The sequence below is a fragment of the Papaver somniferum genome, chromosome 6 (genome assembly GCF_003573695.1).
Source record: "Papaver somniferum cultivar HN1 chromosome 6, ASM357369v1, whole genome shotgun sequence".
Classification (NCBI taxonomy): domain Eukaryota; kingdom Viridiplantae; phylum Streptophyta; class Magnoliopsida; order Ranunculales; family Papaveraceae; genus Papaver; species Papaver somniferum.
The window spans coordinates 135,654,717-135,679,878 of NC_039363.1; the positions used below are offsets into that span (position 1 = coordinate 135,654,717).

The window sequence follows — 25,162 nt, forward strand, 5'->3', positions numbered from 1 at the left end:
AACAACAATACATTTAACGAGTTGTCCCCGTCAACGAGGACTTTCATAAAATTCCATCCGTGTATTGGAAGATTGATTACAAGTGGATCGTTGTGCATCTCGACCTTCTGATTGACGTCTTTTGTTGAGAATGTTAATGGCATGGCCATCCATTCTTCCCAAGTTCTAGTAGGTGGTCCGCTTAGCTTGAACACCTCGTGGGTTTCTATCTTTCTTCTGTTTCAAGCTAACTCGAGGATGTATTCGAGTAGTTATTCTTGACCTCCGCTGGAGAAGGTGATCATATTGATGTATTTGCCGTCCTGAGGTAGTTCTACTCTTTTCTTTGGGGCCACCTTAGTTTCAGCTGGCTGTATCTGTACGTACTCCATGAATTTGCCTTCGTCTATGAATCTCTGAATTGTGTTCCTTAGGTAATAGCATGTATCAGTTGTATGGCCATAATACTGATGGTACTCGAAATACTCCTTAGCCTCCTTCGTATTCCCTGGTTGCTTTCCCCTAGTGTTAGGGTAAGGAAATCCCGGCTTCGCTCCTTCCTTGCTTAGGATGTGGGAGAATGTGGTATTTAGCTTTGTGTAGATCTTATATACAAACTCGTCTCTTCCTTTTCCCCTGCCTTTGCCATCTCCGTATTTTGATCTTTTGTCTCGAGAACTGGTTCTTCCCCCGTTCTCGTTTTGCCTCTTAGGTTTCTCCGGAATTGATTCCAGAGAGTTGGTTCATTGCGGAGCTGTTGTTGTCTTTGCTTGTGCCATGGGGTTGTCCTTCTGGATTTCTTCAAGTCTGATGTAGCGATCTTGGACAATCCTGAGCTCTACTTCGGAATCAAGGGATCTGTTGTGAATACCAAGAAGATAACTGAGGTTCTATCAAGTCCGTACTTATAGAAATTAATTCTAATTTCTGGATTGACTTTTTCGATTGCTTGGCACGTCTTCTGCCACCTGTCTGTGTACTGCATTAATGTTTCCCGGGGTCCGATAGCTAAAGCAAATAGCCTATATAACCCTGCTTTTGTTGATTTGTTGTACATGTATGTCTCCAAGAATACCGTAGACAATTGATCAAAGGAGTCAACTGTGTTTGCTGGTAAATTATACCACGCCAATGCTGATCCTGTCAAGCTTGCAGGAAAATACCTACAAAGTACTACCTCATCTCTTTCCCAATGGGAAAGGATACGAGTGTAGTACCTTAGGTGGGTTGCTGGATCAGAGGTACCATTGTAGGTCTGAAACGCAGGTACTGGGCATTTCGCAGGGATTGGCTCCCTCAAAATGCGGAAAGACAACATAGATGTTGTCGCTTCATGGAGCATTTCTTCTAGTCTTGCGCCTGCATGGCCGGTTTTCAGCCCTTGTATTTCTTTCCGCATCTTCTCCATTTGCTCCATAACCATGTTCACATTGTGATCATCCATGCAAAATGCCTCATCATAGTAGGATTGAGAGGGATTTTAGGTTGAGTCTGTCTCGTCTGGATCGTGGTGCATTCTCCTGGTTCCCTTAAGTGTGTTAGCCTTTAGTGGGTTAAGATCCACCCTTCTTCTTTCTGAGATGGCTCCGTTCTCACGCCTCTTTAACGGAGGGTGAGTTTGGGAACCTTCGATCTGCACATCCAGCATATCTTTTAGGTTTTGGTTCTCCTGGGCCATCACGTGCATGGCGTCCTCATGTTCCTTGTTTTGTAATAGCAAAGCTGCTAATTGTGCTGCCATTTGTTCTTCGTTGTGGATTCAACCACCCTGAGGAGTGTTGTCGGCCGGATCGTCAGAGACTCAGAGTTATCCACTCCTTCTTCTATGACCGGTGCGTATGGATCTATCTGGATCGGAGTTAGATTTCCCAACCCTCGTCCTGTAGGAACTAGGGTTCTGGGTAACCCTGCATTGGCCGCAGGTGGCTGCGTGACATTGAGATACTCTGGTAATGGCATGTCGTAAAGTGGTTGTGCTCCCGATGTTTTCCCCATCCCTTCAGCAGGAATAAGAGGCTTGGTAACAGTTGTTCTTCTTGCTATTTTGATTTGTCCGTCCTCTGCTTCGGTTCTTTGGTTTGCTTGAGACGAATTTTGAGATTTTCCTCTCGTGACTGCTGGTCGTGAGCTTGTTGGTACATCACTCGGTTTCTGCATGCCTTCGGCTTTTGTTATCCTGTGGTCACATAAAAAACGACAAAAATCTACTACTTGGGTGCCTTCGTCAAAAGTAGAAATTAATGCTCTGACACGGAAGACGTCTAAGCAGCTTTTTCAGAAAAATGACTGAAATGACGTCTTGCAGGGACAGGTACTGACTTTTTTTATGGTACCCTTGGAGAAAATCACCTTAAATGTTGAAAATAATTAAAAAGGGTACCAGATCGTTTCGAAAAATGGGGTATTAAATGCTTGAAAAGATTTTTGCTGAGATTCCTCAGTGCTCAGAGGTACTCAGATCTGAAGAATACTTTATCAGAAAAGGTGTTTTAGTACAAAACGAAAGTTTTAACTTTTTGCGAGTGCGTTTTTGTGAAATTTTTTGTAGATCTGTGAGATTGCTAGTTTTTAGAGGCTATGAACTCAAAGAACTTGCGAGAACAATGGACGAACCAATCACTATAAAGTGAGATCCATCGTTGTTGAACTCATATCTCTTTGTTAAAGAAGATGCGTAAGTAAAATTAATGACGGAATATAAAAACTCAAGCTGGTGAGAAAAACCTTCTAGCGCCAAACTATGACTACTAGCTCGTTTTCCCGTAGTCTACTTAATGTATACAGTCCGGAGAGTCAGATACTAAGTAGTATCGATGCTTCAGTTGAACTGATGATGTTAAGTGAAAAAGCGGGGGTCTAACATCCACACCCAATATTTCCCTTAGCAATATGTATGGACAAACTCCAATATACTTTCTAGAAATCAACTAGACAGTCAGACTCAATCTAGATAAAAGTATATCAAAGAGTTGATATCTCAATCTCTCGATTTGATCTATACTCAAGCAAATAAAAATCTGCGAGTATTTATCAAATACAAGAGAGATAACTTGAATGGTACCAAAGACCAGTGTTCAAGTATCAATCAATTTCAATCAACAACCAAAGGTCGGATTTCCAATTGATTGATTCTAACGCACAACCTGTGATATTTCAATTATAAAGATAAACAATATAATGCGGAAATAAAAATAACACAGACACCAGAATTTTGTTAACGAGGAAACCGCAAATGCAGAAAAACCCTGGGACTTAGTCCAGATTGAACACACTGTATTAAGCAGCTACATACACTATCCTACTACAAACTAACTTCGGTCTGGACTGCAGTTGAACCCCAACCAATCTCACTGATCCAAGGTACATTTATGCTCCTACATCTCTGATCCCAGAAGGATGCTACGTACTTGATTCCCTTAGCTGATCTCACCCACAACTAAGAGTTGCTATGACTCATAGTCGAAGACTTTAATAAACAAATCTGTATCACACAGAAAAGTCTATCATAATAGATAAATCCGTCTCCCACGAATATACCGATGAGTTTTGTTCTGTCTTTTGATAAATCAAGGTGAACATGAACCAATTGATAATCTGGACTTATATTCCCGAAGAACATCCTAGTATTATCAATCACCTCACGATATTCTTAATCGATGCAGCAAAAAAAGATATTGTGGAATCACAAACGATGAGACGAATATGTTTGTGATTACTTTTTATCTTGCCTATCAGAGATAGAAATCTCAAGCCAATTATTACAATTGTACTCGTACGATAAAAATAACAAGATCAGATCACACAACTACAAGAAAAGTAGTATCGGTCTAGCTTCACAATCCCAATTAAGTCTTTAAGTCGTTAACCTGGTTTAGAAGAAGAAACCAAAGGTTAAAGGAGAATCGACTCTAGCTTAGCACAACTAGTATCACACAAAATGTGTGGGGATTAGGTTTCCCAGTTGCTAGAGTTCTCCCTTATATAGTCTTTCAAATCAGGGTTTGCAATCAATGTTAGCTTAGTAACAAAGCATTCAATATTCACCGTCAGATGAAAACCTGATTAGATTCAAGCTAATATTTATCAACCGTTAGATCGAAAACATAACTTTTTATACACAAATGAAATGCACGTTTCTGGGCTTGTGTAACCGTACCCAAACTTGTACATTAGTTGGTTCAACAATAATTAACCAAATGGATAGCCATATGATCACTTTCATATAAACCATATTCTTCTTCACCATAACTAGTTCAAATGACTCAAATGAACTAGTTAGAGAGTTGTTCAATTGCAAGGAAATCTTATGTGCTGCACAAGACACAATCGAAGAAAAAATGATTTGATTCACATGAATCGGTTCATGAACTCTATAGCCACGGTTTGAAATTGCATTTCTTAGTTTATAAAGATAAGTTCACTAAACATCGTTTTTAGACATAACCTACTCAAGTTCACGGACTGGGTTCGCGGACTTAAGTTCCCGGATGGAGTTCACAAACTCCAGCAGAAATTCTCGGGTTCGAGAACTTCTCTAGTTCGCGGACTTAGCTCACGCGCTACTCCGGTTCACTTGATCAACAAAGTTCGCAAACTTCAATTCAAGCAATAAGGACTTATACATATATTTGTTTCCAAAACAATGCTCATATCCTCCAAATGGTTATATAGTCTAAACTCTCATTTCAATCATTGAAACATTCTCAGAGGACGTTATATAGTTGTTATTCACAAACCATTTCTCGTCAGAGCCATTTTCAAAGTGATTGAAACATAACATGACTTTCTTCACTAGGTAAAGATGAACTTCGCTAAAGCAAAAGCTTTACCAACACATATTTAGAGAAATAGATAGGCGAGGTAAACTCAGCTCGAAATACCAAATGTGTATAATCTAAGTATATATAGAAAAACGACTTTTTTCTCAAGATAGGAGATAAATAGACTTTTGAGTGATAGATAAGTTCAAGTCTCCACATACCTTTTAGTCGATGAAGATCCACCAGTTCCTTGAGTAGTCCTTCGTCTTGTATGATGATTGTCATGGAGTTCTTGAGCTCAACTACACTTTTTATCCTAGTCTGAGACCTTATCTATAGTAGACTAGAAATCAGGACTTATAGTTTTGATCACTAACATTGACAAACATGCTTGAGATAGCAACGCATACGAGTTCGACCGAGCAATGCTCTAACATTAAGTAATAAAAGATATCAAAGATCACAATAATAACAAAGAACACAAATATAAAGTAAATGCTACTAAGTTATCATGAGACACAAGATATTACGTGGTTCGACTTTCGTCTACGTCCACGGGGTAATACGTGATTTGTTTGTATTAAGTTGTAGTAGTTACAAAAGATCTTAAATGCTCCTAAAGTATTAGAGAGAACTCAAGTTGAAGTCATTACTTAAGTTCAAAACACTAAAGAGGTATAAGCTTAAGACTAGATCTTCTTATCCTAGAAATTGAATGCCCTAATTTGTTGGTGAAGCTTGGTATTTATAGCCCCTTCGACTCCAGATATATCTTTGATGTCTTGGGGTCCATCGTTCCCTGATATACCTTCCATACAAATGGTACCTTCGTTCACCGCACGCTTTCTCCAGTCGGACTTTGCCACCTCAGTTGACCCACGTTCCTTCGGGAACTTCCCAGCCTTAGTACAGATTGTACCTTCGTTCACCGCCAGTCTCTGCCAATCTGGTTCCGCCACATCATCTCCCTCCACGTTCTTTGATTATGCGTGTAGATAAGAGATTTGTGCATTTAATGCTGATTAGATATGTCATCTACCTCTGTCCCTTCGCCAGCTGCCTCCTCATAGACTAGGCTTTTACTTCTTTCATCTTAGTTGTCGTGGCATCCTTTCTTGAGACGAGATAAAGTAGATCTACGAAGGTATTCCCTGTCACCTGGATTCCTCTGTATAGCTAGGGTTACACAGTTATCTTGTATGCGACCACTGAGATCGTGACACGTGCTCCGCAGAATATTGGTATCCACATCAGTCAAAGTAGATATATCCATCCTTTTATTTTTGATACGACTTGATTGATCTTGGATATTGATCTTTGGAATCATCCAAGTACTCTCACACATAATCAGTTTCATGGACTTGCTTCTGTAAACTTTCTGATTGTGAGAGAAATAGATATAAACTATGAATATTATTCCTGATTGAGATTCATTAAGTTGTAACTCTCGGAATTTTATTTAGGTTTAGTCCATACAGGTTGCCTTAGAAAAATTTGGTGGTGTATTTTGGTACCCCCTACGTTTTCAGGTAGTATTATCCTGACGTTGTTGTAACTTAAATGGAGAAATACTCACGTTTTTTGTACGGAGGTCGTCCTGAGTCGCGTTGAAAAGGAAAATAGGCATGTTATAGTCATGTGTGTCATGAGGACAACACAACACAGATTGAAGTCAATCATGACCCAGTTATGTCCTTTTGTTAGGTAGAAAAATAAGGTGGTCGACTCTAAAGAAGAGGTTAAGGCCTTATGAGGTCAAGTGTTGACCTGATGTCTATCGATAATCAGAGGCTAATGCTCAAGTTGTTTATCCAGTTTAGAGGAGAAATACGAGTCGTTGTTCAACCATATGAGCAAGGCGCCCTTTGTCTGATCATGGGAGCAAGGTGAAGGCTGAGGTTGAGCGTTAACCTAGCATAGCCGTCTGTCGAACTAAGAGCGGAGACATGGCCAGTTCTGAAGAGAGGTTATGTACTGATAATGTGCTCGATACTCGAGTTGATGTTACCGAGTATTAAGGCATGATTGTTCTTGATGTTCTGCATTCACGAAAAACATTAACTTAGAATTAAGTATTTCCAAGAAAAAAAATGATCTGAAAAAGACAAATTTTCAAACTTTGATCGGTTTCGAAAAAAATGAGAATAGATTGGAAGTATTGGGTCTTAAGGATAAAAACATAATTATAACTAGTGAAGGTAACTTAGTGCTTTTACCATTTACAAAGACCCCTTAGAACGAGAGTTATAGGTGGTCTCATTTAAAGACTAATTTGTTTATTTTAAAGGAGTTCTCTTAATTTGAAGGAGTGATCACACTATGGAAAATGAGTGAAAGTAAGTAGTGATAGGACCCTTGTGAAATTTAAAACTAATCAAACAGAAATCCTTTTATTGGTGGAACCGCCTGGGATATATAATAAGTGAAACCCTTAAACTGCTGATAGTATATCGCTGCATCCTGATTTTTCTCACACGGTAAATGATGTGTCGTGTAGCTTCCACTTCAACCATTCCTATAGATAAAAAAAAGTGTGTGGTAGTATTTTGGGCGAAGGAGGGCTGAAAAATCTTATAATATGCTCAGGTTACTGGTAGTTTCCTTCCTTATCAAGGTGCCTAAGAAATATTATTCATGGTATTAAGTGTCAGCAAGAAAACTGGATTTGGCGGGTAAAATTCCAACGACTAATGGAGTAGCAATTTATTAGGATGAGAGGCTTCTTAAAAACATTGACCTTAAAATGGCCAAGGATTCCACTAATCCATAGAATGCATTAGAGGGAGGATGGAATAATATAGGAGGATTCCCTCTAATGCAATGGTGGAGGATGCCCCGCGGACTTATCATCAAACTCCACACCGAACTATGTGCTCATTTCTTCTATAATATAGGAGGATTCCCTCTATGTTAATTCTAAAATGACGAACTATGTGCTCATTTCTTCTTTTCGTGTACCTTTAGCTAATAGGCATTTGTAGAAAACCGCCAATTTGTTAAAGACAAAATTCCAGAATCCAGACCCTCTCTATCTCTATATCAATTGATGGAAAGAATAAGCAGATAATTGCTTAGACAATAGGTAACACGCAACAACCTCTAAGCATAGCTGCATGCGAGTCTAAAAGCAAGTTGGCGGGCTAAAAGCTCAATATATGCATTTCTTAGTCCTAGTAATACCATAATACTAGCCAGCGGCATGGGAAAAGAATTTCGTACACATGATTCATGTTTTGTCCAGTCCCGTCAAACTTAGGGAGCCACACTAGCCAATGGAATTTGAGATTCTAAAGGGAAAGCCTGTCGGGCATACTAAACAAATAGCCTGTCCAAACCCACGTTTTTGCAGGCCAAATGAGTTTCAGACTTGTGAGTGGGTCACATGATATCTTGAAGTTAAAATTATGCCGAGACAACCTTTTATCATCGAACGCAATGATTGGTAAAAGATCAAATATATTCATTGTTTTTGTAGGTACGTAATTTTCTCTTTGGGAGAAATAACAATAGAAGTTACTATGCCCCTTGGCCTGCAAGAAACTTGTGAAATAGAGTATGAGTTACATGCACACCAAAACTAAAGACCGCACACCAGTTTACTGATTCGAAACCGAGAAACAGAGAGTCATGACCGTGGCAATTGGGTCAAAAAAATTAAATGGAAGCGCCACATGTCATCCGACACCTAGTGTCCTTGTCTCTCTACTTTGCACCTTCTATCATGCACCAAAAGTCTTGATAGGGCTTTAATGGCTCCATGACAAAAATAAAATTCTTGGCCGATATCAATTTGCTTTTGATCTAATACGGAACCCTCCCCCAAGTCCTCCTAGTTGGTGTGATTTTCCCTTATTAAAACTCCTGCATCTTTATCCTATTGTTGTGCCCCACTGACTCGAGCATATTTGCCGTTCATTTCGTTTGACTTTGCAAGGGCCAAGGTGGAGTAATAAAATATCAAGTCGTCCATTTGATCATCAACTCATTGTTTTATTATTATCAGAACAAACACAAATTAGCTACTAGCGTATTTGATTATCAACTACTTATTATTGTTATGTTATTACAACCGTTGGATACACACCTGATCACCGACCCTATTCGACAAAATTCTAACCGCTACAAACCTACCACACCTCGTCGCAAAATATGTGCCTACTACTTGCTAGCTAGAGACTTCTTCCAAGAGTTTGTACCTTCTAGCTTTACCTCTGAATACTTGTTTGACTACTCCAGCAGATGATGATGACGAATTTGATATATCTTCAGATTTTGTTCTTCTAATCAATGATTCAGATTCTTCCGTAGCATTAGAGATGGTCATCGTCTTATTATTGTTAGTGTTCTTTCTTCCAGCACCACTAGACGATGGTGATGATAATGATGATGATGATGACAATCTTTCTAAACATTTCTGCTTTTTAACTGGATCATTATTATTGTTGTTGTTATTCAGTATCTGAGAATTACATCTTCGTAACTGAATCTTCAATCTCACTGGATTATTGTTCTTGATCATTATCGTCTTTCTTGATTGTGATGAGCGTTTATCTGATGTTTGCTGCTCATGGTGACCAGTGCTTATAATTGACCCATCATCTTTTCTCAGACACCAGTTGCAGAGTTCGTACGTTTCTGCTTTTGGATATAGATTACTACAATATCTGTAAATTTCAAGTTATTAACTAATGTTTCAGCTACAAGATAAAACTATGATGACCCAGAATCAGAAATTGATGAAATTTTGAGAATATATTGAAACCCAGAATGAGAAATTAAGAGAATAACATTGAAAAGCGAAAACCCGGATTGGAAAATGGAAGATAAGAAAGAAATTGATCAAATTGGTATGACAAATTAAACATAGGTGCCTACCTATGCTGAGATCTGAAGGAACAGAGGTTGCACCGATAGAGTTCACTAGTTATGCCATAATCACCACACATACAACATTCATTCGCAGTAACAGTAGGTTTCGATTCTTTTGCAGACGACGATGGTGAAGATCCGACAGCGGCTAATTCTTTGGTAGTATTCATGAGTCATGCATGAGACAGAGAGCAAGAGAGAGAGAGAGAGAGGGGGGGAGACACTAAATCGGGGATTGCTCAACTATTTAGATCTATTCATAGCTAAGCTATACATTGGACTTTCGTTTTGGTTCACCAAAAAAAGATTGAATGCGTTTCATTTTCACTGACCCCACAACTCGACGAAGGAAAAAAGAAGCAAATTTTTATAATAAGTTGATGAAAGAAACCAAATACTTGTTATACGGACGAACATAAGATTAAAGTTTAAAGTGTAACTCTCAGTAACTCTGTAACGTATTTGGTGAGCGTTTTTTTCTAAGAAAGAAAAGCCTGATCAAAGAGACCACTTTTAGCGACTTGGGTATTTTTTTTCTCCGCAAAAGTGAATTCTTTTTTTTGTTGCATTTTTCATTCTTTATCATAGGATTGTGGCGGGACTGCCGACAGCAGCGAGAATTATCATTGATTCATGGATCGTAATGGGTGGAGATGTATCTGTATTAATTGCCATGGATCATCATTACTTTATCGATATGTCCCTTTGTATGAGTTTTGTGTCGATGAACAAACTTGTTAATGCAAATCTGTCTTTGCATTTAGTTTGTAAGTTGTACAAGTATGTTTTGTGTCTATCTGTATATGCCAAAAGCAGCGCTGTGTTGCGATGCCAACTCCTATTTTTTTTATTTCAGTTAGCTTATTAGTTGGTGTTTAATTTCTTTACTATTTAATATTCAGTTTCCTAATATTATAAGTTTCCTTAGTTAGTTACTTGCTTATCAAGTATATTCAACTATATATAGCTCTAGTCTAAGCTTGTAAGAGGTACGATTATCATTATTAAGAAGTTTATTAAGTTTACTCTCAAAGGTAGAGGCTGCTCGCCCCAGATCAAAGGGCTTCATCCCCTGTTTTCGAGTATTTTGCAACTTAATTTCAGTATAAAAGTTTAGAACCCTAACACCTGGATCAGAGCAGGTTTAGATCAAACCCTAAATTTATCAAAAAAAATAATTCTAATGGATCAAAATTATACAGAGAATCTGAAGCTCGTAAATGATGGTCTTACCGATATGTCTACAAACATTGATAACCTAATTAATGCTTTGGCAAAACAACAACTTCAAGTTGATGAGAGGAAAAAGACCAAGGTTGTTGAACGACGTCAACAGAGAGAAGAAGAACGAGTTGCTCGTAAGCAGGAAACAACCGAGAACAATACATTTCTAGGGGAAACTATTACTACTAGCATGACTACAGCTTTAATGAATGCTCTCAGCACTCAGCTTACACAAACTACAACAATTATCAACAATCAACTAACCGCTTCTCTTCAGTTTTTGCTGAATTATGGCCTCAGTTGAACATTTATAATGGTGGTGGCAATAATCATCCCCCTCCACCTCCTGCCAGAACCAATGCAATCAATCTGAAATTTCCTACTTTTGATGGAGACGATCCTGATGGATGAATTTTTAATGCTGATCAATACTTCAGCGTAAATCAAGCTGATGATGCTCTGAAAATAACTATTGTTGCTTCTATTCTGAAAGGTGATGTTAATGTGTGGTATAGATGGAAGCAAACTAAAACCACAATTGTGACTTGGTTGGAATTATGTGCTCATATTCGTGCACGCTTTGCACCTGACAAATTTGTTGACGTTCGTCTGGCTATTTCCGGAAGACTACTTGGTTAGTTGTTTTATTAGATCTCTCAAACCTCACATTGGTACGGTAGTAAAACTGCTCGCACCTCAAACGTTGAATGAAGCCTTTACTAAGGAAATTCATCAGGAAGAGGCTTATGCCTCTGTTAATAAGGTTCATGCACGACAACCTTATCGTCCTCCTCCACTTCGAGCTGCAACACCTTCTCCTACTGCTCCAATCAAGAAGCTGACACTCCCTACTGGTTATAAGAAATTATCCTGGGAAGAGATGAAAGAAAGACTTGAGCAGGGTCTTTGTCCCAATAAGCCTGGTTACTTACTATTAGAGATAAATCCTAATTCTACTGAGGGTGTCACTGAAATTGAGCATATCATCGAAGATCCAAAGCTTGGTGACGAAATTGCTGCTCAGGATTCGACCCCAACTATTTCTCTTAACTCACTTTTGGGTTCTACGTTCCCAAATACTATGTGTATCAATGGTTATGTTAAGGATAGACCCTCACCCTTCTCATCGATTCAGGCTCTACGCATAATTTCTTGCATCCCAACATAACCAAACAATGTTGATTTGTAGTGTCTTCTTCTGCTCCTGTTTTACGTGTGACTGTGGGTAATGGTGGTCATCTAAACACTAAAGGTTCTTGCACTGTCCCTATCCAATTACAAGGTACGATTTTTGATATTGAATTTCACTTGCTAGACATTAGTGGTTGTGATGGTATATTGGGAATCCAGTGGCTACGGACATTGGGAAATATTTCTTGGGATTTTGAGAAGTTGACTATGCAGTTTCACATTCAAGACACAGCCGTGACATTAACTGGTAACCATCATCAGCTGTAATGATTATGGATGTTCCCATGCAACGTTTATTATCTACAGAAAATTGTGGAATTCTATTAGAACTAGTTGCAATAAATTCTTCCGCCTCCAAGCATTCAGAATTGTTACCTGAAATTAAACAGCTGCTCTCAATCTTTGGTGACATTTTTTCTACTCCAACAACAATGCCTCCTGAACGTGTGCAAGATCACAAAATTTCTTTGTTGCCAGAGACAGGACCTGTGAATGTACGTCCTTATAGGTATCCACACTTTCAAAAAGATGAAATTGAGAAAATAGTTGGTGAACTACAACAAGCAGGTTTTATCAGGCCTAGTTCTAGTCATTTTTCTTCCCCTATTCTTATGGTTCGAAAGAAATACGGTTCGTGGAGCATGTGTGTAGACTACCGTGCTCTTAATAAGATAACTATTAAAGATCGTTATCCAATTCCAGTGGTAGACGAATTATTGGATGAATTTCATGGTGCATATTTCTTTACCAAGCTTGACTTACGATCAGGGTATTATCAGATTCGTGTCCATGAAGCTGACATTCTGAAAACAACTTTCCGTACACATGATGGTCATGCCATTTGGATTTTCGAATGCACCGGAAACATTCCAAAGTTTAATGAATGATATATTTAGGTCTTTCTTACGGAAGTTTGTGTTAGTTTTCTTCGATAATATTCAGATCTATAGCAAGGATTATGATACTCATATTAAACATCTAGAGATGGTGTTTGAACTCTTACGAAAGCACAAATTATTCGTTAAGGAATCCAAATGTACTTTTGCACAGAAGTCTGTTGGTTACCTTGGCCATTTGATTTCATCTGATGGAGTCTCTGTTGAACCAGAGAAGATAGAATGCATTCTTTCTTGAAAGATCTCTTCAACAGTCAAAGAACTTAGAGGCTTTCTAGGCTTTGCCGGCTACTACCAAAAGTTCGTGAAATATTTTGGAAAAATCAGTGCTCCTTTAACTCAACTGCTTAAAAAAGATGCATTCACCTGGACTGAAGAGGCAACTGTTGCTTTCAGATTGCTTCGACAGGCTTTAACTTCTACGTCTGTTTTGATACTTCCTGATTTCTCAAGAGAGTTCTATTTGGAGTGTGATGCTTCTGGTGGTGGCATTGGTGCTGTGTTGATTCAATATGCGAGACCTATAGCTTTCTTTAGTAAACCCTTATCTGGTAATAATCTTAACTTATCTGTTTATGACAAAGAAATGCTTGCCATTGTATCTGCAGTAAATAAATGGAGACCCTATTTGCTTGATTCTAAGATTTATATAGACCATAGAAGTTTGAAGTATTTCTTGGAGCAGCGTCTTTCTTCAATTGAGCAGCAGAAGTGGGTTTCCAAATTATTAGGTTATGATTATGAGATCATTTATCGCAGTGGATCGTCAAACAAAGATGCAGATGCTTTGTCTCGACTTATTAACCCCCAATTATTGGAAATAAGTACACCAATCTTCTCTGGTGTTAATGACATCGTTGCAGAATGTCATACTGATCCGAAATTACGTGCATTAATTGATCAGTTGCAGTTAGATCCTAACAGTAAACGCCACTACTCATACATCAATGGGGTGCTGCGCTATAAGGGAGAATTTTTATTGTTTCATATTCAAAATGGTGTAGAAAACTTCTTCATGACTTTCATTCTACTCCATTAGGTGGTCATTCGGGTTATTTGCGAACCTTCAAGAGGATACAACAAAACTTTCACTGGTCTGGTATAATACATTCCATTAAGGAATTTATTTCGCAGTGTGAGACTTGCCAACGCAATAAAACTGAAGTTGTAGCTCCTCCTGGTCTTTTAAGTCCATTGCCAATTCCTTCAGATGTTTGGCTTGACATCTCTATGGATTTCATAGAAGGATTTCCGTTTTCTAGTGGTAAGAGTTATATCTTAGTAATAGTTGATCGTCTGACAAAATATGCGCATTTTCTTTCTCTGTATCATCCATATTCTGCCAGTATAATAGCTTATTTATTTGTATGAGAAGTGGTACGACTTCATGGCATGCCAAAAAACTATCACGAGTGATAAAGATCCTGTATTCATGAGTAATTTCTGGGAAGCCTACTTTACAATGCAAGACACACAATTGTGCAAGAGTTCAACTTATCATCCGCAAAGTGATGGACAAACGGAAGTAACAAATCGTACACTCGAATGTTATCTTCGATGCTTTGCAGGAATGAAACCAAAGGATTGGTTCAAATGGTTAGCATGGGCAGAATGGTGGTATAATACTAGCTACCACTCTGCTATTAAGATGACTCCGTATGAACCTCTTTATAGCCGTCATCCACCAGCAATATCAGCTTATTTACCTGTATCAACCCCTGTGCATGATGTGGATTTGAATTTACGTGTCAGAGATCACACACTCAAGCTGTTAAAGTTTCACTTGTCTGATGCACAGGATCGAATGAAGAAATATGCTGATTCTCATAGAACTAAACGAAAATTTTCAGTTAATGATTTTTTTTATCTCCGTCTTCTTCCTTACAGACAGATAACAGTTTCTAATCAGTCTTTTCCGAAGCTATCACCTCGTTTTTATGGCCCTTTTAAAGTCCTTGAGAAAATGAGAACTGTGGCATATAAACTGGATTTGCCTGTCACTAGCAGAATACATCCAGTATTCCATGTCTCACAGTTAAAACTGAAGATAGCTCCTACTACTGCTGTAGAAGCTACATTGCCTACCATTATTGACTATGACAAATGGGAGCCAGAGGAAATTTTAGACAGGCAAATGTATAAGAAAGTGAACCGAGCTGCTACAAGTGGTTTGATTAAATGGAAGGGTCACTCCAAAGATGATGCAACTTGGGAAGATGCTTATGATCTCATTGCGTGATTTCCAAAGTTAGAGGCTTTAGGACAAGCCTTGTTTCAAGTGGGGTGGGATGTTGCGATGCCAACTCCTATTTCTTTTATTTCAATTAGCTTATTAGTTGGTGTTTGATTTCTTTACGTATTTAGTATTCAGTTTCCTAGTATTTTAGGTTTCCTTAGTTAGTTACTTGCTTATCAAGTTTATTCAACTATATATATCTCTATTCTAAGCTTGTAAGAGGTACGATTATCAATATTAAGAAGTTTATTAAGTTTATTCTCAAAGGCAGAGGATGTTCGCCCCAGATCAAAGGGCTTTATCCCCTGTTTTCGAGTATTTTGCAACTTAATTTTAGTATAAAGGTTTAGAACCCTAACACGCTGTCCCGCACAGCCGTGCAAGAAAGCAATATAAGCTAGTAGCTTATGGAGCGTTAAACCCACGGTATATACAGTTGGGTTATATTTATTTAATTTTTTTTTGCAAAAAAATACTATTGAAAAAGTTAATGTATAAGAGAAAAGTTCTTTTAATTTATTTTCTATCCATCATATGGCTTTTTATTTTATCTTTATATCATGTTAATTACTGTTTATACTTTCAGATTTTTTTCTTATCAAAGGAGAAGATATATTGAAAGAGATAAGAATATACATGGAGTTCTACCAGTGGTAAATGAAAAAAGGAAAAATAATTACAAAATTATACTAATTACATATAGATGGTATCCCAAGTAAAAAGTATCGAACTTGCAAAGTTCAAGTGCACCGGATGACTCGCATCTATTGTCATGCTAAAACTGAAGACTGAGCTTCGTTAATTAGATCATCATCAGTCTTTTATAGATAGTGCTCTTCAAACCTTCTACAATATCTTTTTCTTTAAATGGTGTTGATTACTGTTGTAGAAATTAAACACTACACGTAGCTGCTGAAATAGAGAAATGGTTATGATGCCAACATTCCCATAGATCCAGGCACAACCCACTCCCAACCTTTACTACTGATAATAACAGACCAAATATTATATGCAATTTTACAGTGTAGGAATACATGGTCTTGTGACTCAACATCAGTTCCACACAAATCGCAAGAATTATATTGATTCATATATTTATGTTGCAACCGGTCGATAGTATTCAACTTACCATGTATCAATCACCACATTAAAAAATTGATTTTAGGTGGGATTGCAGGTTTCCAAACAAAAAGACGAGGAAAGTTATCAACACCATCTTCAGCAACCAACTTTGCATATAATGATTTGACTGTAAAGATACCTTATTATGCAGAGTCGACATTCTTGTATTTGATAGAGTATCCAACAACGGAGAAGTGTGTCCAGTAATCGTAAATAGTTCAGTGTGGTTGATGATCTCGATCATAGCCAAATAAGACTCTTCTAAAACTGAATTTCCAACTGATATCACTAGTAACCATATCTATTACTGTAACATTGTTCTCACGTGAAAGTTTGTAAAGCATTATGAATATAAATGCCAAAGTAGTATGCCAGTTCATAAATCGTTCCAGAAGTTAATATGTTTCCCAGAGTGTAGGATGAGCGCAGAGTTCTCACCTACTAGATGTTCAGTATCATCTATTCTCTATTTCAAGAAACGCCATAGGTTTGTTTTGATTTATCAGGGATCTACCATGAGAAATCACTACCATACTTATCAATAATTATTTCATACCAGAATTTGTTCTTTTCAACTCCAAATATCCAGTACCATCTAACTAGCATAGTTAGGTTCATTATCTTAAGATTGTAAATGCACAATCCTCCTTTCTCTTTAGGTGCAAGAACTACATTCCAGTTGATAAGATGAGAAAGTGTTGACCCAGAGTTAAACTCTCATAAGGTTTCTCATCTTCTTTTCCATAACTTTAATAAATGAAACAGGAGCTCTAAACAAAGAGAAGTAGTACTTGGGCATTGAAGTGAGGATAAATTTCAAAAAAGCAAGTTTACTTCCATAAAAAAGTGATATCTATCTCCAAACAGATTATCTAGCATTAAATCTTTTAAGTATTGAATCCCACAGTTGCTTAGAATTCGGCTTTGCACCAAGTGGCATCTACAAGTACTTAAAAGGAAAGTTGTCAAATGCACAACCAAATTCATCTTCCCATGCAGACAAGTTAGGAATTAATACCTCCAATTGCTAGATGTCTTGTTTTGGAGGAATTCACTTTTAATCTTGCAATGAACTCAAAACAGTTAAGAACGGAGAAAAGGTTATGCAACTCCTCTTTTATTCACAAAAAAGTAAGTATCGTTCAGCATTAAGAAGATAATTCACATCAATACTAGAGGGTGAAATAGAGAAACCACTAAAATGATTAGAGTTTGCTGCTCTATCCATGTATCATGAAAATCCTTCCATAGAAGTGTGGAAAAGCAAAGGTGAAACAGGGAAACCCTGCCTCACACCTCTGGTGCTTATGAAGTATCCAAAATAAGAACCATTTATGAGGACTGAAAAATGGAGGTAGATTAACAAAATTTCAGTCCGTTACACCATTTACTGCAGATATCTCTTCAAGTTTAAAATTCTCACTTCCAATCAAAACTTTTTAAAAAAAAAAGTATACACTTTATGCATCTCCTTTTGGTATCGTGTTCATTTAATTTTCAAAATAAAAGGAAATCAAGAAAATATTTAGCACAAGGATGGGTAACTTAGGTACATAAGTTAATAGATTGTCGTTTTGGTAATTGATATGATAAGAGATCTCTTATATTATTTAATGGTGAAAATGGGTTCATTGAGAAAGTTGATTTTCAATGTGAGTTTTGAATATGAAGTTGGGGACATGTGGTGTTGCCTAGATAGTTGACAACGCAGGGTTACCAAGTAAATCACCAACTTTTTCGTTCGGCAACCTGTATGGTCAAAATTAGTATGTATATAGAGTTTATATCACTACCTCTTCTCAATCAGTAGGAATATAGACAAGAAGTCCAAGAACCTGATTGTTAAGAAGAGTACTTGGACGATCTCAAAAATCAATATCCAAGATCAATCTAGTCGTATCCAAATAATCAAATTGGAATTCTTCCAAGTAATTGAACTTGTTATCAATCTTTCAAGATACAAATCCTACAATAAACAAGTTTCGTAATCGATTACAATTAGATAGGCATATCTGCTAAGATAGAATATGTACAACTTGCGTAAATCTAATTATAAAGATAAACAATATAATGACGAAAAGGAAAAACACAAGACACCAGAATTTTTGTTAACGAGAAAATCGTAACTGCAGAAAAACCATGGGATCTCTTCCATATTTGAACACCAAACTGTATTAAGCCGTTATAGACACTAGTCTACTATCAGACTTTGGACTGGAATGTAGTTGAGACTGAACCACCCTCCAAGCGATTCAGTTACAGTCGAGCTCCTTACGTGTCTTGAACCATGCAAGGCTCTAGTAAACTGATTCCCGTAGATGACGTCCTTTACATCCTAAGAGTTGCTTCAGCCGAAGTGAATACTTTTGATACCAATCTGTCTCTAACAGATAAGCCTATTTGATTTCCGTTTAGATCAAAAATCAAGGTGAGGAAATCTGTTTGCAATACAAAAGGATAGAAAACCTCACAAATCTGGAACTTACGACTCCCGGAGAGCATCCTATATTCTTAATCACCTCTCAAGAAAAATCTTCAAAAGATCAATTAAGATCAGTTTTCAGTTATCTATCTCGAGGAATCACAAAGTCTGAGACGAAGAGAACTTTATGATTACTATCTATCTTGCCTGAAAGAGATTACGAAAATATCGATAACATAAAAGCAAGATCAGGATGCACTAACTATCAAGGTAAATATAGTCGAACCTGGATTCACGAATCCCAAAAGTGAGGAATTTTAGTCGTATACCTAATTATGTTTCTTATAGGAAACCTAGGTATATAGAGGATGACTATATAATAAACTAGGACACAATGTGTTAAGCATTGAATGTCCCAGTTGAAAGAGCATCTCTATTTATAGTTTTCAAATACCAAGGTTACTTAGAATTCAAGTTACGATAACTTGAGAATCAACAAACATTTTTAGGTTTTGAAACTATAATAGAAGAATATACACTATGGGAAGGTTCTGGAACCGTGTATAGCGACCGTTCGATTTGGCAAGTATGTCAAAAACTTACAGCAAATTGATGTTCATTTAAATACCTAAGAATTTAATCATGACACAAACACACACAAGTGTTTGAGTGATCAATGAAGTCTTAGAAGTGTTTGAGAGAAATCTAGCAATGCTAAACATATTTAAAAAATAAGTCTTTGAGAAACTGCTAAAATCTGCGGGGACAGTTGGTATAACGGTTCGTGAATCGTAAGGCTTGTTCACGAGTCAGGTCCAACGGTTCGTGAACCAGGTTCGCCATCCCTACAAGACTACTGAACTCAGTTGACTATGGTTCATGAACTGGGTTCGCCGACTGTTAGCCTAAAATACCAACTTCAAGAATTCAGTTCACAACGGTTCGTGAACTGTTCCCAACCGAACTCAAGGTTTGTGAACTGGTTCGCCAACCTTCCCTGCAATTCTCCAACTTTTTTTCAATAAAATTAGCAAAGGAGAAAATCGGGATCACAATGAATTAAACAAAAGAGTTTCAAGCTTAGAGAACACATACCAGCATTTAGTTTAGACGATTTCACCAATAAACCTCGGTTTTCGTCAAGGAGACATAAGGTAAACGAATCTCCTATAATTCCACATTCACTCTCCCGACAAAGATATTACCATTAAGCACAAGTTAAAAAAAAAAACCCCACCCCATTTGATGTCATTCCCTAAAGAGCAACATGAGCAACCTTAACTCTAATCAGAAAAGAAGGATTTTCTTGTATATAAAAATTTACTCGCCAGTCATGAACGAAGTAAATAAGTATCCCAATATTTTCTCTCTTCTCGCCAGTTACGATAAAAGAAGTTAAAAATAACGATCTTAATGTTAGAGACACTAAGATACAATATTTTCATGAGAAAAATAATCATCGACAAAAACTAATCTCTATGTCAGTTACGACCAAGCGAAAATTAGTGTGATATGACTCAACATAAGAATTATAACTTCTCTATCCATGTACGAACGTAGAATTAAAGTTCACCACTTATCCCATGCGGTTATGCAATCAAGGAAGTAAGTAGATTCCTATAGAAAATTTTACGGAATCCTGTAGCAGTATATTCACAAAAGTGTAATCGTAGAGAGATCAATACTGTAATTATCAAAATAGTTTACTCCTATTTTGCAAGAGTTAAGAGATTAAGGTATGAGAAAATATGATATATATTTTCTAATCACCAGAATATGATAACAAAGAATAAATCTCACAAAATAGGTAACTTTCATGATTTTGACACACTTAGCTTATTTAAATCATTCAAATCTAAAATATCGCCAAAGTTAAAAACTATCTAAGGAGAAAGACTCCAAAAGAAGTTCAACATGAGATTTTTACGACCGGCACAAAATAAAAATAAAAATAAAAATAAAAACGCTCATGCTTTAGTCAGTGTGACTGCGACGATGACTTTCAGCAATCTAAAAGATCCCTTCAGCAAGGTCTGGATATGACTCCAAAAGACATGCAACTCTTTGAAGGAAAAAAACTGTCTCAGGATAAGAAGCAGGTGCAGTCGTTCTTTTCACTTTCTCGACGCTCTCCATGGTCAAAAGCTTTGATTTCCATAAGAGGACCCAAAAAGAGGAATTTCAAAATGACTGCAAATCCTTATAATAAGACACGGAAAGCCAATATACTTCTTCACCCAACTAAAACTGATCATGTGACGGATAATTAGTCCACAAAAATTAATGTTTCTTCCTTGAAAGAGATAGTGGACTAGCTCAGCTTCAGCCTTGGTCCATAGATTATTATCAATGGTGTTTGGCATGAGATTAGCAACAACAAGTTTTCCAACACCTTTTAGGCACAAATCAGCATCATGAACATGTAGTTTACCTTTTTTTTTCCAAGGTACTGGTTTTCCCATAAGAATATTAGACACTTCATCTTGAGAAGGTCGCAGATTCTCGGGTTGAGGAACTTCAAAATCATTGTTATGTCGCAAGTCTAATAACTCAGCAACCACACCACGAGTAACAACAAAACTTTTGTTCTTAATAATGGTATTGAATACACAATTAGAAATGTCTTCATTACGCAAGTTAGCATAAAATTGACTCGCCATTTCGGAATGGGAAGTTCCCATACCGCGGTGAATAAGAACCTATTCATGAGAGTTCATGAACTCGGGGAGGTTTCGAACCCTAATAATAGATGCATAATATTTTCTTTCCATGATCAGTTTTTTACTACAATACTCATTATACGTAACAAAAGCATGCTCATTCACAAAGAGGGTTTGAAGACTTGCATCAAAACATTGTTCATCATCATGCTCATTCCTACAAGTATTCCTTTTACTAGAAGTTTCTCCATGATGATTCCTTTTCCTGACAAACATGTTTAGAATCAAAAAAAATATCAAGAACTAGTAGAAAAACTTACCAAGTACCCGAACTATTGATGATGATAAAGCTCTGGAACTGTGATGAAGGTGAAAAAAATTGGAAAGAAAATTCACAAGGAATTCAACAACATCAAAAGATCAAAATTTCATCAAGAAATAATTTTTTGATGATGAGAAGTTACAAAACTTTTTTGTTTTTTCTCTCTAATGAAAATGCGGGGGTCTAACAACCACACCCAACAATTCGTTTGGCAATCTGAGATGTCTTAATTTAATACACTTTCTATAGAATCAAATAGACATTCAGACTCAATATAGAGTAAAGTATATCAAAGAGTTTAATATCTCTAACTCTTAATTCAATCCGCAATCAGCAAATAGAAATCTGCGATCCCGATTGAATATAAGAGGAGTTACTTGAATGGTACCAAAGACCAATGTTCAAGTGTCAATCAATGTAAATCAACATCCAAAGGTTGGATATTCTAATTGATTGATCTAAACGAACAACCTGTGATATTTATAAAACAAAATATAATGCGGAAAAGAAATAACACAGGCACCGGAATTTTGTTAACGAGGAAACCGAAAATGCAGAAAAACCCCGGGACCCAGTGCAGATTGAACACCACACTGTATTAAGACACTACAGACTCCAACCTACTACCAGTTAACTTCGGACTGGACTGTAGTTGAACCCTAATCGATCTCACACTGATTCTAGGTACTGTTTCGCTCCTTATATCTCTGATCCCAGCAGGATACTACGCACTTGATTCCCTTAGATGATCTCACCCACAACTAAGAGTTGCTACGACCCAAAGTCGTATACTTGATAAACAAACCTGTCTTACGCAGAAAAGTCTATAGGATTGAGTAAATCTGTCTCCCACAGAAATACCCAAGAGTTTTTGTTCCGTCTTTTGATAAATCTAGGTGAATAGGAACCAATTGATAAATAGGTCTTATATTCCCGAAGAACAGCCTAGTATTATCAACCACCTCACAATAATCTATATCGTATGATGGCGAAACTAGATATTGTGGAATCACAAACGATGAGACGAAGATGTTTGTGATTACTTTTATCTTGCCCATCGGAGAAATTAATTTCGAATCAATTATTTCAATTGTACTTAATACGATAGAATCGGGCAAGATCAGAACATGCACCTGCAAGAGAATAGTTGGGTCTGGCTTCACAATCCCAATGAAGTCTTTGAAGTCGTTAGCCTACAGGGTCTTGATAGAAACCTAAGGTTAAAGGAGAATCGACTCTAGTTATGCAACTAGTAACACACAGGAGGTGTGGGGATTAGGTTTCCCAGTTGCTAGAGTTCTCTTTTATATAGTTTTCAAATTAGGGTTTGCAATCTAAGTTACCTTGGTAACAAAGCATTCAATATTCACCGTTAGATGAAAAACTTGATTCAACCAATCTAATATCTTTCAACCCTTAGATCGAACTTAGCTTGTTACACACAAATGAAATGTACCCTCATTTAGGTTTATTTAACCGTACCTAAACGTATCACAAATAGTTAACCGAGGATAGCCATATGATTACTATCATATCAACCTTATTCATCTTAACCATAACTAGTTCAAATGACTCAAATGAAACTAGTTAAAGAGCCAATCAATTTATATATTCTCATAGAATTGTACAAAACACAATTGAAGGAAAATCGGTTTGATCCACTCGAATCAATACATGAACATTATATCCACCGGTGCAAATATTGCATTCCTTATTTTATAAATATTTAGGTTCATTTACACAACCGATTTTAGAAAGTAACCACTTAAGTATGCATACTTAAGTAACCGGATTTGAGTTTGTTTTGGTTTTCAAACTCAGCAGAAATTCACGGACGTGAACTTTCCACTAGTATGAGTACGAGTACGCATACTTTGGTAACTGGTTTGAGTTGGTTTTGATTTCCAAACTCAGCAAAAATTCACGGACGTGAAATTCCGCCATTATGTGTACGGTACGCATACTTAGCAAGTCTCCATCAACCATTTAGTACACACACAAGTATGTATACATTTGGTTCCCGGTTTTGGACTTATACACAAATGTGCGAACACACTATATGCTTATATCCAAAGATGGTTACATGATTCTAAGCTCTTTATTTCAATCATTGAAACATTCTTAGAGGATGACAATAGCCGTTTTCACACACTATTAGCATCAAAGCAATTTTCAAGATATTGAAATAATCATTATCGAAACATTCCAAGTCTACACCAAAGGATTGTATCACACAAACCATGTAAGATGTTACTGGGAAATTTTCACATGATATAAGATGAACTTGGTCGAAGCGAAAGCTTACCAACACATATTTCGAGAAATATGTAAGCGAGATAAACTCAGCTCGAAATCTCAAATGTGTATATAGAAAACTATATCATAACACGACTTATGTCTCAATATAGAAAATAGAGTAGAAATAGACTTTCCAAGTGATATATGAGTTTAAGTCTCCACACACCTTTTGTCGATGAAGTTCCACAAGCTCCCCTTAGTAGTTCTTCGTCTTCAAGTGATGAACGCCGTGAAAACTAAGATCAACTACACAATCTATGTCCTAGTCCGAGACATCTATAAATAGGATATAAATCAAGACTTAGTTTTGATCACTAACATTGAAAAACATGCTTGAGATAGCAATGCATGCGAGTTTGACCGAGCAGTGCTCTAAAATCTAGTTCTCGAACTGTTGAGAAGAAAGAAAGAGAGAAAGAGAGAAAGAGGGAGAGATAAAAAAAAAATGCTCTTTCTTTTAATGTGAAGTCTGGATAGTTCATGAATCAGATATACTAGTTCTAGAACTATATTTACACATGTCCTTCATGGTGCGTGAACCGCACATGTGCCAATCAAGAAATTGTAAAATTTAAGTATTCTTTTCTTAATATAGAAATGCATCTCTTAGGAGCAGGGCTCAACCAAGAGATAAAGAAGGCATCAATTTACAGATAAAACCCCAAAAAAAAATAATGCTCTCAAAAAGAAAACTTAATTATAACACAAAATGACTTCATGAGAGGACTTCCTTCCAACTACTTCCACAAAAAAAAAAGATTAAGTGTACACTTGTAAAAAAGAGGTATTCCTGAAACACCAAAAAATCACTTTTGCAGTCGCCATGAGTATAATGATGAAATGAACAACCTTGATTACTTGTCATACTCTTTTTTAGTAAAAGCGCTTGGAGGTAGCGTTTAGCACTGTGTAAAGCATATCTTTTGTTACAGAGTATCTTTTTGAAATTTTCATCAAGATTTTTTTTTTTTAAATTCATATTGATAACTCTGTTTCAGACCATTTTTGTGAATAGACAAGATGTAGTCAATATGATGTATTAGATCATGATTTAGAGCATACTCTAGGGAATAAGGATTAGTCTCTGCCTTTGGAACAAAGGAGGAAAGTTTTTTCACATGACAAGGAGAGGGAATGAAACACTCCCTTATTAACTTGTCAATATCCACCTCAACAAACATGT

At 36.9% G+C, this 25,162-nt stretch overlaps 1 protein-coding gene across 1 annotated transcript; it reads right to left on the minus strand.

Moving 5' to 3' along the window:
- Positions 1 to 8,708: 8,708 nt before the first annotated feature.
- Positions 8,709 to 9,923, minus strand: LOC113289428 (probable serine/threonine-protein kinase roco9). Its single transcript, XM_026538676.1, has 2 exons — positions 9,615 to 9,923; positions 8,709 to 9,403 (listed from the first exon to the last, which is right to left on the minus strand). The coding sequence occupies exons 1-2, from the start codon at positions 9,776 to 9,778 to the stop codon at positions 8,905 to 8,907; spliced, it is 663 nt and encodes a 220-aa protein (XP_026394461.1). The 5' UTR covers positions 9,779 to 9,923; the 3' UTR covers positions 8,709 to 8,904.
- Positions 9,924 to 25,162: the final 15,239 nt, after the last annotated feature.